At 40.1% G+C, this 16,695-nt stretch overlaps 1 protein-coding gene across 5 annotated transcripts in view; it reads right to left on the bottom strand.

Annotated features, from left to right (window-relative positions):
- pias2 (protein inhibitor of activated STAT, 2) overlaps positions 1 to 16,695 on the bottom strand; it is a 49,106-nt gene that overhangs the window by 6,176 nt on the left and 26,235 nt on the right. For all 5 annotated transcript variants that reach the window (XM_078418191.1, XM_078417820.1, XM_078417917.1 and 2 more), the window contains exons 10-13: positions 15,048 to 15,187; positions 12,809 to 12,989; positions 6,556 to 6,692; positions 1,707 to 1,744 (exon numbers count right to left, since the gene is read on the bottom strand). In XM_078418191.1, the coding sequence (XP_078274317.1) occupies positions 1,707 to 1,744; positions 6,556 to 6,692; positions 12,809 to 12,989; positions 15,048 to 15,187 (496 nt within the window). The remainder of the gene's footprint in view (positions 1 to 1,706; positions 1,745 to 6,555; positions 6,693 to 12,808; positions 12,990 to 15,047; positions 15,188 to 16,695) is intronic.

The following is a 16,695-nucleotide window of genomic DNA, read 5'->3' on the forward strand; positions in this document are numbered from 1 at the left end:
TTTCTTATCATGATTTTTAAAATCCTGTTTGAGTTTAAATTAAGTTTTTTTAAATGTTAAAATTTGAATCGTAAAGCAGTCGTTAGAGTAAAATGTTTATAAGATGGAAATTTGTTTATTATCCTATTATAATCAAGAATTATTCAACTCGCCATGCTAAGGAAAACGAAAGGAGCATAAGCTGGTGTAATTAAAACCAAGAGGCAGCTCTGACAATAGACAATAGGTGCAAGAGTAGGCCATTCGGCCCTTCGAACCAGCACTGCCATTCAATGTGATCAAGGCTGATCATTCACAATCAGTACCCCGTTCCTTCCCTCTCCCCATACCCATCTGCTGGGTAAAAGCAGAAGAATGCAGATATATTCCACATGTGGAATTTTCATGTGGAATTCAAATTTCTAAAATTGCCTTCATCTATGCATCAATATTTTTTAATTTATAAAAAGCATTTATCCAAGGCAACTTCGTCTTGCAGTTGATATTTCCATAATTCAAGTAAAAAGGAATGCATCAGGTGCCTCTCTCTGCCAAATCTTGTGAATGAGTGCATAATCAGAATATAAAACATGCAAAATGAAAGCAGGCAGCTGCAGATGCTCAACAATACAGGCAACATCAATGAAGAAAGGATGTGAGTTAATATCAGAGGTTAATCTGAAATGTTAACTTGGTTGCATTCCCTAAAATGCCACTCAATCTGCAGAGTATTTGTGGTATTTTGTTTTTCATTTTAGATTTCAAGCACTCGGTTTGCTTTATGAATATTAATCTCTGCATTTAAGACCGAAGAGGCCAGAAAGGAGCTACTGGAATAAAATAGTTTAGAGCAAAAACTGCAGATATATACCCAACAAATTAGTTAAACAACAAGTAGGTTAAACATTAGCTTTCAAATCTAACCAAACATAGATTCGTACAAGGATCTTATGTTAACCAAATTCCCACAACACAAAATTACCCCGGAATTCCAATTTTATTAGGAAGCCACAGGGGATTGCTGTTGGAAACTAAACATTCTACCAGCGACATCATTTGTTCTGAATTTGGGACAAATGCATGTTGTCACAAGATATTAGAGAGGACTTTATTCTACTTGAGACTGAACAAATGCTTGAAATGAGGAAGTTTAATTCCTCTGCATTGCTAAAGTGGGAAGTGGGAATCTAAATGCAGAAACTATCCTCCCATATCATCCTGCTCAGATCTTAGTTTAGATTCAGCACCCACTGTTGATGTAGACTTATTGGGCAGAGGGGAGAAATACCAACACATTTATACAATTGGTAGGAAGACACGGACAAACCATTCAACACAAAGTATTTCCACCATATTGGTACCAACTCACCCCCACCCCCACCCCCAAAGATGTCTAAAAAAGTTTGTACGCGACCAATGAGCTGCGAGCCAATGAGATTTGGAGCAGCAATCAGCACCGAAGTAACATTGTTTTATCTGCTTAACTTTTTATGAATTATGCCAGAAGCTGCAAAGAAAAGGGACGGGTGTAGTCGTGGAGATAGAAAATGAAGAGTAGAACCAGGATGCCATTAGAATTGAGCCTTCAAAAAGGAAAACCTCTTGCAGTGACACACTCCAGCTGATAAATTTGACTCAGTTATTACAGAAAGCTTTAATGGAGAGCAGAAACTTAAAAACTATGACGTCTATCAGAAGTCCAACAAAAATTTCCCATCCATACAAACCTGAGGATCACTCTGAAACAACGAGAAGAAGTCCAAATCTGAAAAAGAAGTTGCATTTCCAATTAGACCAGGAAATGTATGACTTGAAACACAGAAGCAACTCAATATATATATATTTTTTTTATGCAGCCAATACAGGAACAATTTAAGTACAATTCTTGTGATATTATTACATTTGAAAATAGATGTATTATAGATATAGAGGCAATGGATTGACGGAGAAGGCAGAGAATACCTGAACCTGAATTAAGTGTTTTTATGTGATTTGTGCTAAGCAAGTACAGGCCACAAAACATACAACACATGTATTTTAAAAATTGGTTTAGTGTTCTAAAATCGGTAGTTGTGTTCTTTAAGAAATCTAATGTTATATAAAATAACATAGTAAAGGCAATTGTTTCAATGGGGGGGAAAGGGGGTTCGGGGCTAGAATGTTTCACAATTGTAATGAGTTATTTTTCCAGCAGGATTTTCAAAAATGGTCTTTTCAATTGCAATAAATGTATTTTTGTTACTGCTAAAAAATGTTAAAGGCTCTATGTTACATTGTTTAATAAAGTGTTGATACACAGGTGTCAATGAAGCAATTTCTTGCCAATTTTAATGACGGTTAAAGTAGCAGTTGTGTTCTCAAGAGACAATGGTGTCTGATTACAGCAATGAATGGAAACATTTTTAAATTTACTATACTGTTCAAATCAGAGTTTTTTTCTGCTTAATTTTTCAAAGTAACTAAGTGACTCTCTTGTTACTAATTGAAATCACATTATTTTAATTACATGAGCCAAGTTGGTTATAATGTCCCCAGTTGTGCAGCTGAGGTTCACCAGATTGACCCCTGGGATGGCAGGACTGTCATATGAGGAAAGATTGAAAAGACTAGGCTTGTGTTCACTGGAGTTTAGAAGGATGAGAGGGGATCTTATAGACATATAAAATTATAATCAATCACGTTATATTCAATCCATGTTATGGAAAATTTGTACCTGACTGAGATCATTTTAATTCATTCATACCTACCAAGAAATATCACAAATTGGTATTCATTCATTACAATAATTATTAAAGAGGATGTAAATTATACCAAGTTTAATGTTAATCACCCATCGTGACCATTTTGACCACCTTGCACCATCTGGTGGCCATAGAACAGTACAATCAGGAACGGGCTTTACAGCCCATGTTTGTGCCGAACCTGCTGCCAAGTTACCTGAAACGTCACCTATTCCTTCTCTCCAGAGATGCTGCCTGACCCGCTGAGTTACTCCAGCATTTTGTGTCTACCTTCGATTTAAACCAGCATCTGCAGTTTTCTTTCCTACACACCTAGCCAAGTTAAACTGATCTTACCTGCCTGCACCTGATTCATATCCCTCTATTCCCTGCACATAGGGAATCTAAAAGTATCTAAAATGCCACTATCGTATCTGCCTCCACTCCACCCCTAGCAGTGCGTTCCAAGCCCCCATCATTCTGTTAGAAAAAACTTGCCTTACACATCTCCAGTAAACTTTCTCCCTCTTACTTTATAGCTGTCTAGTGTTGGACATTTTCACCCTGGGAAAAACATTCTGACTGTCTACCCTATTTCAGTATAGGAGTAAGGAGGTTCTTCTGCAGTTGTATAGGGCCCTAGTAAGACCACATCTGGAGTATTATGTACAATTTTGGTCTCCTAATTTGAGGAAGGACATCCATGTAATTGAGGCAGTGCAGTGTACATTCACGAGATTGATCCCTGGGATGGCGGGACTGTCATATGAGGAAAGATTGAAAAGACTAGGCTTGTATTCACTGGAGTTTAGAAGGATGAGAGGGGATCTTATAGAGACATATAAAATTATAAAAGGACTGGACAAGCTAGATGCAGGAAAAATGTTCCCAATGTTGGGGGAGTTCAGAACCAGGGGCCAGTCTTAGAATAAAGGGGCAGCCATTTATGAGGTGAGAAGGAACTTTTTCACCCAGAGAGTTGTGAATTTGTGAAATTCTCTGCCACAGAGGACAGTGGAGGCCAAATCACTGGATTAATTTAAGAGAGTTAGAAAGAGCTCTGGGGGCTAGTGGAATCAAGGGATATGGGGAGAAGTTGGGCACAGGTTACTGATTGTGGATGATCAGCCATGATCACAATGAATGACGGTGCTGGCTCGAAGGGCCGAAGGGCCAAATGGCCTCCTCCTGCACCTATGCAGAATATGTCAGCCCTCAGCCCTCAGCCCTCACCTAGTTTAGCACTGAATAGTAGAGGTTCATTTAAAGTAACATCAACCACGTGTAACACCGATTCTTCATCTATTTAGTATTTATCAGTAAAATTAAGTGCAAGCAGAGGGAAGAACAGGAAAGCATGGAAGGTGGAGAAAATAAAGTGAGATTGGAAACAATTGTACTTGAATTGTCCAAACTGCAACCACCCTACTAGTTTATAGAAATTCAGAAACATATGGACCCCAGAGCTCCCGCATCCCATTTTGTTTTGTTACGAGTCTCAGGAATACATTTTCAGGAACATGTAATGAAATAAGTTTTACAGAAGACAGACCATTAGTTGCCAGAGGGATCAGAAGGATTAGAATATTGGTCCCAGACAAAAGCAGATTTTGATCAAAAGTGCGATTTCTTTTCTATAACTATTTTGCAACTTCATGATAATCTTACTCAGAGAGCCCACATACTTTCAACAGCTTTCCTTGGCAATACTAGCTTTAATTGCCCATTCCGAGCTGTCCTGCAGGAGACAATTAAGTCAACCACATCAGCGTGTCTCGAATAACAGCTGGTTAGACTTGAAAATGATGACAGCAACACCATCTTGCCCTTTTAACCTGCCTCGTCGTTTATCAAGACCATGGCTGATCTTCAACCTCGGTACCATTTTTCTGCACTAGCCCAAAATCCTTCATGTATCTTAATATCCAGAAATTTCTCTTTTGAATGAACTTTAGGACCAAGTATTCTCAGACCACCAGGGTATAGATTTTCCAAGATTAGATTTAAACTTAGATTAGATGTCAATCCTAAAGATTTACCAAAATGAATGGAGAAACTTCTCCGCTCAGACCCAATTGGCCATTGAAATGCATTGGTGAATTGGCAGGAAACTAGAATGGAAATAATAAATTGATTGTTATCGTAAGACGATTTTAACACTCCAGTAAAGACATGTGACTTTATACAACCTTGTTAGGATAAATTTGAAATAGTGTATACATATCTGGTCTCAGTAGGCAAGGAAGGATATTGCCATAAAGGGAATGTAATGAAGATTCCCAGGATAATACCAGTTTATATTTTGGGGGTGGGTGTTGGGGAGGTGGGGGTGGGGTATTTGCCCATTGAAGAAAAATTAAGAGGGTTCAAGTTTTGAAGAATGGAAGGTGATATTATCAATATGTACAACATTCCACGTGAATAAAAAAATGCAAATGTTTTGAAATTTGAAATAAAACAAGAAAATTATGGAAACAGATTGCATAGACCATAGAACTGTACAGCATGAGAACATGTCCTTCGGCCTACAATGTCTCTGCCGAACATGATGTCAAGACCATCTACCTGCACATAATCCTTCCATTGCTGCATATCCATATGCCTATCCATGTCTTTTAAATATCAGTAACGTATCTGCTTCAACAACCACCTCCAGCAGCTCGTTCCAGACAATCAACATGCGTAAAAAAACTTGTCCCGCACATCTCCTTTAAACTTTGCTCCTCTCACCTTAAAGCTATGCTCTCTAGTATTTGATTTTTCCATCTTGCAAAAAGGATTCTGTCTGCCTACCTTACCTTTCATAATCATATAATTCCATGAGGTCTCCCCTCAACCCAGAGAAAAGAATCCAATTCTGTCCAACCTCTCCCTGTAGCTTATACCCCCTAATCCTGTTATCATTCTCGTAAACAACCTCAGCACCCTTTCCCCAATGCCTCCACATCCTTCCTGCAATGGGGCGACAAAAACTTCATACAATACTCCACATGCGGCGTAATCAAAGTCCTATAAAGCTCCATCATGAGGAAATAAATTGTAAGTTAATGAGTCTCTGGAGCTCAGATTTTAAATTTGATGAGCTTCAAACCAGTACTTGTGTGTTAACATGGTGATTAAATTAATCTATTAGCAGTCAGAGTACTGGCACAATGATCCAAAGGCATGAGTTTGAATCTTGCCTGGCAGCTATCAAATTCATTTTAAGTAATTAAATAGAGTGTGATTTAAAAAAAAAAAATAAACTGAAAGACAAAGCACCTACTGAAAATTATTTTGGGACTTGATAGGGTGGTTGAGGGAAGAAATGTTCCCAGCTGGGCTCACAGTCCAGGAAGAACACAAAAATTAGGTTCAGCCATCAGTGCAGCACAACGGCGTAAGGTAGGCACATTGGTGCAGTTGGTAGAACTGTTGCCTCACAGCGCCAGGGACCCGGGTTCGATCCTGACCACGGGTGGTTTATATGTGGAGTTTGCATGTTCTCCTTGATTGTGTGAGTTTCCTCCGAGTACTGCAGTTTCAACCCACGTCCTATGTTTAATGTTAGCACACCACATAGTACTTTAAAGCTCATCAAAATGTTAAAACTGAGCTACAGAAACTCTAAGCTAACGTATCCTTCACTATCCAAGAGGTATTAAAACTAAAGGCACATATAAAAGGAAGACTGTTAGAATACGTGAAAGCGGATCAATACCAGATGACCATATTAAGCGCCAAATTTTAACCCAAATTTGGGTTCCATGAGTTTTGAAAACACCAGAAACAAACATTGAAATATTCCCCCAGCAAGACTCTTCATCCAAACAAATGGAGTGAACAATAACACATTGAGAGTCTACGCTGTTCTTACTTTGAATATCAGTTGGAAGAGTTGCCATTGTTGAATGATGGAATGCAGCGGGATAATCTGCTAACTGAGGAAGGAAGCTTGTATCAACTGTTGTAACATTTGGCAATCGAACAGACGATGGCTGATAAGCCAGAACGCTGAAATAGATTGAAAATAACAATTGTCAGGTGTTCAACAAATACAGATGATTTAAAAACAGTGTTTTTCGATCAGCTAGAGACCAGGGGGTAAATACATTGTTTGGAGTGGAGAGGAATTTTCATCTTTGCTCTTTCGAGGGTTCAGTCCCATTCACCCCTCCATACTTGGAAAAAATGTTCAACAATGCAAGTCCAGTAAATATTGGTAATTTTGATACTGTATGTAAATAAAGAAACACTTGGCATTCAGATGAAATATTTTACATTGGTATTTACATAATAGGAAGTTGATAGTATTCCAGAGATTTTGAAGCAATCTGGAACTCAGAGTAGGACTCAGCCCAGGTTGGACCACAAGCGAGGTTAGGAAGTTAGGAATGAAATAATGGCATAAAACATGCTCAGACCTTCAGGTTAAGATTCCAAACTAAGTTTTAAACATGGGTAGATGATTGGGAGAATATCTGCAGAGTTCTCAGGTTAGTTACCATTGTATGAAAAAACTGGGTGTCTCTTGATCTTTAAAGTAAAGGAATCAACAAGTCTAAAGAAATTCTTATTCAGTAAATATCCAATTATCGACTGAAAGCCTTGATATTTCTAAATAAACCAGAGAACATGGAATTTTAAAGTAGAATATGAGATGGATGTTCCTATGGGGAGATATTTGATGATGATGGACACAAGATCAGCTACAATGCTGCCCTTCCACCATTGAATAATGCTTCTATTCCTTGCTGCCATTCACAGATGAAAAATGTGCAAAGAATACACGTGGACAGCATTTGTGATTATATTCAGCAGTAGTGATGACAGGGACAAAGAAAGATCCTTGAGAAGCAACCCCATTCAACATTAGGCAAATTAAATAGTTAACGTAGAAATAACTGCGGCATTTTGCATACAATGAACAAACCACTGTAAACAATAAGAGCAACATGTGCAATACAAAAGATAGACACAAGGTTCTGGAGTAACTCAGCGGGTCTTGCAACATCTCTGGAGAAAAAGGATGAATGATCTTTTGGGTCGGGACCCTTCTTCAGACTGAAAATAGGGACGGGGGAGGTGAAGGGTTAGAGCGAGAAAAGACCAGGACCAATAGAGTCATAGAGCGTGCAGTGTGGAAATAGGCCTCTCAACCCAACTTGTCCACACCGGCTAACATGTCCCAGCTACTCTCGTCCCACCCGCCCGCATTTGGTCCATATACCTCCAAACCTGTCCTGTCCATGTACCTGTCTGTTTCTTAAATGTTGGGATAGTCCCTGCCTCAATTACCTCTGGTAGCTTAAGATGTATAAGAAAATAACTGCAGATGCTGGTACAAATCGAAGGTATTTATTCACAAAATGCTGGAGTAACTCAGCAGGCCAGGCAGCATCTCGGGAGAGAAGGAATGGGTGACGTTTCGGGTCGAGACCCTTCTTCAGTCTGAAGAAGGGTCTCGACCCAAAACGTCACCCATTCCTTCTCTCCCGAGATGCTGCCTGACCTGCTGAGTTACTCCAGCATTTTGTGAATAAATTCCTCTGGTAGCTTGTTGCATACACCCACCACCCTTTGTGTGAAAAAGTTACCTCTCAGATTCCTATTAAATCTTTTCCCTTAAACCTATGTCCTCTGGTCCTTGATTCACCTACTCTGGGCAAGAGACTACCCGATACTCAGTACATCTACCCGATCGATTCCTCTCATGATTTTATACACCTCAATAAGATCACCCCTCATCCTCCTGTGCTCCAAGGAAATGAGTCCCAGCTTACTCAACCTCTCCCTATAGCTCAGATCCTCTAGCCCTGACAACATCCTTGTAAATCTTCTCTGTACCCTATCCAGCTTGACATTCTTTCTAGCTGAACACAATATTCTAAATGCGGCCTCACCAACATCTTATGCAACTGCCAACTTCTATACTCAATACTCTTGACTGACGAAGGTCAATGTGCCAAGTGCCTTTTTGACCACCCTAGTCAAAAGAGTTAGATTTAGCTCTTAGGGCTAACGGAATCAAGGTATCTGGGGAAAATGCCAAAACGGGGTACTGACTTTAGATGATCAGCCATGACCATATTGAATGGCGGTGCTGGCTCAAAGGGCCAAAGAGCCGAATGGCCTACTCCTGCAGCTATTTTCTATGTTTCTATCTACCTGTGACTCCCCCATCAAGGCACCATGCACTTGCACTGCTAGATTCCTCTGTTCTCCAACACTCCCCAGAACCCTACCATTCACTGTGTAGGTCCTGCCCATATTAGACTTCCCAAAATGCAACACCTCGCATTTCTCTGTATTAAATCCCATCAACCATTCCCAGCCCACCTGGCCAATCAATTGAGGTCCTGTTGTAATTTTTCACAACCATCTTCACTTTCTACAAAACCCCCTACTTTTGTATCATCTGCAACCTTGCTAATCTTGCTGTGTATGTTCTCATCCAAATCATTGATATAGATGACAAACAGTAATGGGCCCAGCACCGAACCCTGAGGCACACCACTAGTCACAGGCATCCAGTCCGAGAACCAACCTTCCACCATCACCCTCTGCCTCCTTCCATGAAGCCAATTTTCTATCCATTCAGCTACAGTGCCCTCCATAATGTTTGGGACAAATACTCATCATTTATTTATTTGCATCTGTACTTCACAATTTGTGATTTTTTTTCTATTACAAATCTCATGTGGTTAAAGTGCGCATTGTCAGATTTTATTAAAGGGTGTTTTTATACATTTTGGTTTCACCATGTAGAAATTACAGCTGTGTTTATGCATAGTCCCCCCATTTCGGGGCACCATAATGTTTGGGACACATGGCTTCACAGGCGTTTGTAATTGCTCAGGTGTGTTTAAATGCCTTCTTAATGCAGGTGTAAGAGAGCTCTCAGCAACTAGTCTTTCCTCCAGTCTTTCATCACCTTTGGAAATTTTTATTGCCATTTATCAACACGAGGACCAAAGTTGTGCCAATGAAAGTCAAAGAAGCCATGAGACTGAGAAACAAGAATAAAAATGTTAGAGACATCAGCCAAACCTTAGGCTTACTAAAATCAACTGTTTGGAACATCATTAAGAAGAAAGAGAGCACTGGTGAGCTTACTAAGTGCAAAGGGACTGGCACGCCAAGGAAGACCTCCACAGCTGATGACAGAAGAATCCTCTCTATAATAAAGAAAAATCCCAAACACCTGTCCGACAGATCAGAAACTCTTCAGGAGTGAGGTGTGGATTTGTCAATGACCACTGTCTGCAGAAGACTTCATGAACAGAAATACAGAGGCTACACTGCAAGATGCAAACCACTGGTTAGCCGCAAAAATAGGATGGCCAAGTTATAGTTTGCCAAGATGTACTTAAAAGAGCAACCACAGTTCTGGAAAAAGGTATTGTGGAGAGATGAGAAGAAGATTAACTTATATCAGAGTGATGGCAAGAACAAAGTATGGAGGAGAGAAGGAACTGCCCAAGATCCAAAGCATACCACCTCATCTGTGAAACACAGTGTTGGGGGTGTTATGGCCTGGGCATGTATGGTTGCTGAAGGTACTGGCTCACTTATCTTCATTGATGATACAACAGCTGATGGTAGTAGTATGATGAATTCTGAAGTGTACAGACACATCCTATCTGCTTAAATTCAAACAAATGCCTCAAAACTCTTTAGCTGGCAGTTCATTCTACAGCAAGACAATGATCCCAAACATACTGCTAAAGCAAGAAAGGAGTTTTTCAAAGCTAAAAAATGGTCAATTCTTGAGTGGCCACGTCAATCACCCGATCTGAACCCAATTGAACATGCCTTTTATATGCTGAAGAGAAAACTGAAGGGGACAAGCCCCCAAAACAAGCATAAGCTATAGATGGCTGCAATATAGGCCTGGCAGAGCATCACCAGATAAGACACCCAGCAATCACAGAATTGCAGACTTCAAGCAGTCATTGCATGCGAATGATATCCAACAAAATACTTTAAACATGACTACTTTCATTCACATGACATTGCCGTGTCCCAAACAATGGGGGGACCATGTATAAACACTGCTGTAATTTCTACATGGTGAAATTAAAATGTATAAAAATGGCCTTTATTAAAATCCGACAATGTGCACTTTAACCACGTGTGATTTTTTTCTATTGCAAATCTCAAATTGTGGAGTACAGAGGCAAATAAATGATGGGTTTTTGTCCCAAACATTGAGGATACTGTATCTCTCCTTGGATCTCATGCAATCTAACCTTCCAGAGAAGCCTACCATGCGGAACCTTGTCGAATGCTTTGCTGAAGTCTGTGTATACATCTACAGCTCTGCCTTCTTCAACCTTTTTGGTCACGTCTTCTCAGATTTGTGAGACACAACCTTCCACGTACAAACCCACGCTAGCTATACCTAATCAGCCCTTGTTCGTCTAAATGCTTGTATATCCTATCCCTCAGAATACTGTCTAGTAACTTTCAAACAACAGATGTTAAGCTCACTGGCCGATAGTTCCCAGTATTTCTCTGCAACCCTTCTTGGAACAACATTTGCCACCCTCCAGTCTTCCGGCACCTTTTCTGTATTTAAAGACGACTCGTAAATTTCAACCAGGGCTCCTGCAATTTCCTCTCTAGTTTCCCTCAATGTTCTCGGATATATCTGATCAGGCCCTGGAGATTTGTCTACCTTCATACACGGTAGTACCTTCAGCACCTCTTCGACCGGATCACTGACTGCTCTATTGTCTGCCCCATGTTCCTCTGCCCTCCTGCCTTTCTCTTCCGTAAATACAGAGGAGAAATACTCATTGAGGACCTTGCCCATGTCCTGTGGCTCCACACAAAGTTGACTGCTTTGAATCCTGAGGGGTCCCACTCTCTAGTTACCCTTTTCTCGCTTATGTATTTATAAAATCTCTTGGAATTGCCCTTAATGGTTTCTGCCAGAGCTATCTCCCGGCCCCTTTTTGTCCATCTGATTTCCTTTTTTACTTTGCTCCTTAGTTCCTGAAACTCCTCCAGGGATACACTTGATCCCAGCTGCTTATGCCTGTCCCATGCGTCCTTCTTATTCTTGACCAATGCCTCAATTTCTCTTGTCAGCCAAGCTTCCTGATATTTGCCTGCCTTGCTCTTCACTCTAATAGGTGCATGCATATCCTGAGCTTTTAACAGCACACTTTTAAAAACATCCCACTAGGCTGATGTTCCTTTCCCCTGAAACAACCTGCCCCAATCAACTTGAGCGAGACATTCTCTCATTCCCTCAAAGTTGGCCTTACCCTAATTTAGCACTTTAACATGTGGGCCCTCTCTGTCCCTGTCCATAACTGTCTTAAATTATCCATAACTATCTTAAACAATCAGGGCCAGCCACAAATGACTTAATAATAATAATAATAATATATTCCTTTATTCGTCCCACACCGGGGAATTCTACTTCAGGCAGGTCATTACCTGGCAGGTCCATTGTTGGCGAGGGAATGTGTGATCTCAAGAGAAACAATGTGGAGAACTGTGGAACTGGTAAAATAAACTAGGGAGGAGGAAGGCCGCCCGCCTTCCTTGGATAGAGTGGATGTGGAGAGGATTTTTTCACTAGTGGGAGAGTCTAGGACTCGAGGTCATAGGCTCAGAATTACAGGGCGTTCTTAAGGAAGATGAGGAGACATTTCTTTAGACAGAGGGTGGTGAATCTGTGGAATTCTTTGCCACAGATTTTTAAGGCAGAGATAGCTATATTCTTCATTAGTACAGGTGTCAGAGGTTATGGGAAGAAGGCAGAATAGGGTTAGGAGGGAGAGATAGAACAGCCATGATTGAATGTGCTGAATGGCCTCATTCTACTCCTATCACATAACCTTATGACCCCCTTCCTCCTCCCTACCAGGCAACACTCTGCCTGAAAGCATTTGCTGCTGGCCCTGATCTTTTCTCGCCTCCACCTCTTCACCTCCCTCCTTCGCACGCCCTACTTTCAGTCTGCTGAAGGGTCCCGACCCGAAACATCACCCATCTTTTTTCTCCAGAGATGCTGCCTGACCTGGTGAGTTATTCCAGCACTTTTTGTCTACCTTTAGTGTACATCAGCATCTGCAGTTCTTTGTTTCTACATTTGCAATACAAATTCCACTCACCTTTTACTGGCAGTTTCTTCAGTGTCTGAGGGGTATATGCACCTTTTTTTAAGTGGAGGATCTTCCTCTCCATCTGAGGAGGAACTATCAATTGTAAGATCTATGACCTCAACCTTTTTATTGTTACTTGATTCACTGCTTGGCACAGCAGAACCAGTCTTGTTGGCGACAGTTGAACCCGCTGGAAGTCAAAGCATTTATATTGCCATAAGGAACAGAGAAATAAAAAACTAAAATTGCTGCAAATATAAAATTCAAATGTTATCACATTTCCCTCGTCAAGAAATTAGGTGAAATTAATCCTTCATCTGTTATGGTATTAGGCAGTACACACCAATCATGCACCGATTCCTCCTCCAAATACTGCCAGATAACTCAATAGTTGAAAAGAATATATGATTAAAACCAGGGTAGAAATGGTTAGGTAATGGCAAGTCTGCATCTAGCAAAGTATTTGAATAGTTGACTCCAGATTTGAAAATGAGATAAAGGATTTTGGTAGATGGACTGAGTAATATATTGGAGCTAGAAGAACATGATCTTTGTGATGAAGAAATGGAACCCGCGCATTATATCAAACTAAACTAATCAGCTGGCTCGGTGTGCAAGGTTGGAAAAGAAAATGACAGTGAAGGTATATATGATAGCAGAAATAATGATGACTTGAGCTAGCAAAGTAGAAATAAAAATTTCTAATTCTTTCCTTGTCCTCATTGCACTTGCTAGCCTATCAAAGGCCTGAAATATAAAAACTCTTGTTTAAAGTTCATATATGCTCCAATTTCTCCCCAGCTTCAATCTGACAACATTCCCAAGCTCATTCTTTGGCACTGGCCTTTTCAGTATATTCCTCTTCCTGCAAATGCCGCACATTCATTGCCTAGTTTCCTTTTGCCGCTTTGAAAAGCTTAATAACTTCTACCTTTAGAAAGGTTGACAGTTTGGCTTGGAGAATGCGCATTAATTTGGAGAAATGAGATGGAGAGATAATTTATAGAAAGAAGACCTCTTCTAGCATGCGTGATCTCACACAGTACAAAAAGTTTTTCCTATTTAGAGTCGACAACTTTCAGCATCATATTTTAAATAAGATGACAATTAACTTAAAAAACATTAGTAACTATACCGATTGGCCTATTACATAATCTTTAGCACCTGATGACAGGATCCTGAATGGCACCAATGGATAGACGGGACAGAGGACTACAAAGGAAGAAATAGACAAACCAAGCCCACCTCCATAAATATTGCCCGAGTGCATCTACTGTTAAACACACGCGCACTTTCTTTTCCCCCAGTTCTATAGACTAACCAATTTTGGAAAATTGGAGAACTGCAAACAAAAAAGGCATCCACACATTCTCGAACAGGGGTGGGCAACCTTTTTGTTACTGCGGGCCAGATCATGAATTAATGAACAAGCAGCGGGCCGGTTAGTTTACAATGTATAACACGATTTTATTAACTCACCATCGGTAAATGGTTTTCCTTGCTTAGCTAACAAATGAGCCACTTGGAAACTTACTTTGGTTGCAACCTCATTTTAATTTGGTATTTTTGAAAAAATTCTGCGATGAGATATTACATTTTAAATTTTCTAATTTTTCTGACCGTTGCTTTCCTGAGAATTGGGAATATTGTGATGAGTGCTTAGTCTGGTAATATCGCTGCATATTGTATTCTTTTAGCACAGCTATTGTGTCACTGCAAAATAGACACAATGCCATGCCATCTAATTCGGTAACAAAATAATCCACACTTTAAAGCATGACATTCCAAGTTCACTTATCTCTTCTTTTCTTCTTTTGACATGATGGGTATGCACTGGTAAAATAATTAAAAAAAAATAGAATGTTGCTGTACGGGGAGGAGTGTAGCGCTCCAAATGCTCTCGAGTTATATTTGGTCACTGAACATCTTCGGTTTTGTAGTGCGCCGAGCAGTGTGAAGCGATGAGAACATGTACAATACGTGAACGATAGATACACAATATATGGACAATACATAAACGAATGAGCGTGGCTGTGTTCCAATAAAACTATTAATGGACACTGAAATTTGAAATTCATATCATTTTAACCTCATGATATATTATTCTTCTTTTGATTTTTTTTCTTCAACCTTTTAAAACTGCAAAAATCATTATTAACTCCGGGACGTACAAAAACAGGCAGCGGACCCGATTTGGCCCGCGGGCCATAGGTTGCCGACCCCTGTTCTACAACTTATTTATACTTACTTGCAAGTTCAACTTTTGTACACCGCGAATTGGATAGTTTCAGAGATTCCTTCTTGGGTCTCATTGGATACCAAGAGCCATCTTCTTGGAACTTAATCTCATCAACATCAGTGCAAGAATTCAAGATTTCCATAAACAACCTGGAAGAAAATACCAAGTCACTTGTCAAAGTCAAATGGTTAAAATCTAAGTATTATGAACCAAAACATTATATATCAACTTCTATGGAAATAATGTGATTACTTGGCCTGATAAGCCTGGAAGGGAGAAGGAATAAAATAAAAAATGACAATTGCTCCTGTTGGTATCTGAACGTGGTTATTGGGACCTGCAACATCCACAGTGTAATGATGCTATATGTGGTATAGATTTCATCTTAAGGTACAGATGAACAATGAATGAATGAACAAATACTTTGTCACGTGACAAGTTACAGTAAAATTCTTTGTTCTGCATACCCAAGGGAGTCGCCACATAAAGTCACCACACAAATGCAGAGTCACCACACAAAGGGTGCAGACAAAGTTACTAAGCATCCCACGGCAGGTCCTCTTTTGTCCCCCCCCCTTGTAACAGTATATGTTGCAGATAACTTTTAACAAGGGAAAGATAGTATTTTACTTGCAACTTGTGGTCCAGCACCTCCTTTAATCCGGACAGAATTACGAGAGCGCACTTGAAACCCCCCCCCCCCCCAACGTGACATGTGTTGGTCCAGCAAAACAGCTAATCTATCAAGGCTCTGGAGCGTAGGGTGCTGGAAAATCTGTGGTTACCTGCAGTAGGTTACTACTCGAAATTTAATGCTGACCACAAATGACACACCACTTGAATATCACCATTAACAAAATATTGATTGACCAAGCTCTAGTGGGTTTAGGAACAGGATGTGAACATCATGGTCACAAAAGTAGATTACATTTCTGCTGTCAAGGTGCGATATTTTTGACAGAGCACACTGAGGTTCAAGAGATGTCCTCATGTTTTCTCATGACAATTAAGTCCTTGAATTTCTGTCAGGTACTTGGGCAATCCCATTTCCTCAGTTATTTCTGCACAACCTATTCTTTCACACGTGCCCATTAACACCCACCAATTTTTCCATCAGCCACCAGCAGTATTTTATAGCAGTTCATTAACCTAATAGCCAGCTCTTCTTTGGATGTGGAAAGAAAACAGTCATCGTCACAGAGGTGTCAAGCTTTAAACAGCACAGGGAGTCCGAATTAAACCAAATTTCCTACACATGTGTGATAGTTGGACAAAGAGGACAATTGAATATGTGTCGCAAAATAATTCTGGATAAGCTCGTAGAAGTACAGAGGGCACAGTCATGGATGGATCTGAACTTTCCAAAGCTTTATGTGCTGGAAGATTACAAAAAAATGTCCAATTAAATTAGCAGGTATGGACACATGTTTAGGCTCAGTCTTGAAAAGGGTCTGCCACTTAGCTGTAATTATCATCAGAGAGGAGCACTGATAGATCACGGCACAGTGAAAGTATTAGGGGAATATTCTTTGACAAGGGTGGAATTTGTTTTATCAGTCTTTCAATGGGAGTGAGAATAGCTACAAAGTAAAATATAAAGGGCCGAAGGGTCTTTTCCCACACTGTATCTCTAAACTAAACAATTGTACTACAGGAG

This window comes from Rhinoraja longicauda, chromosome 1, assembly GCF_053455715.1.
Source record: "Rhinoraja longicauda isolate Sanriku21f chromosome 1, sRhiLon1.1, whole genome shotgun sequence".
In the NCBI taxonomy this organism is placed as follows: domain Eukaryota; kingdom Metazoa; phylum Chordata; class Chondrichthyes; order Rajiformes; family Arhynchobatidae; genus Rhinoraja; species Rhinoraja longicauda.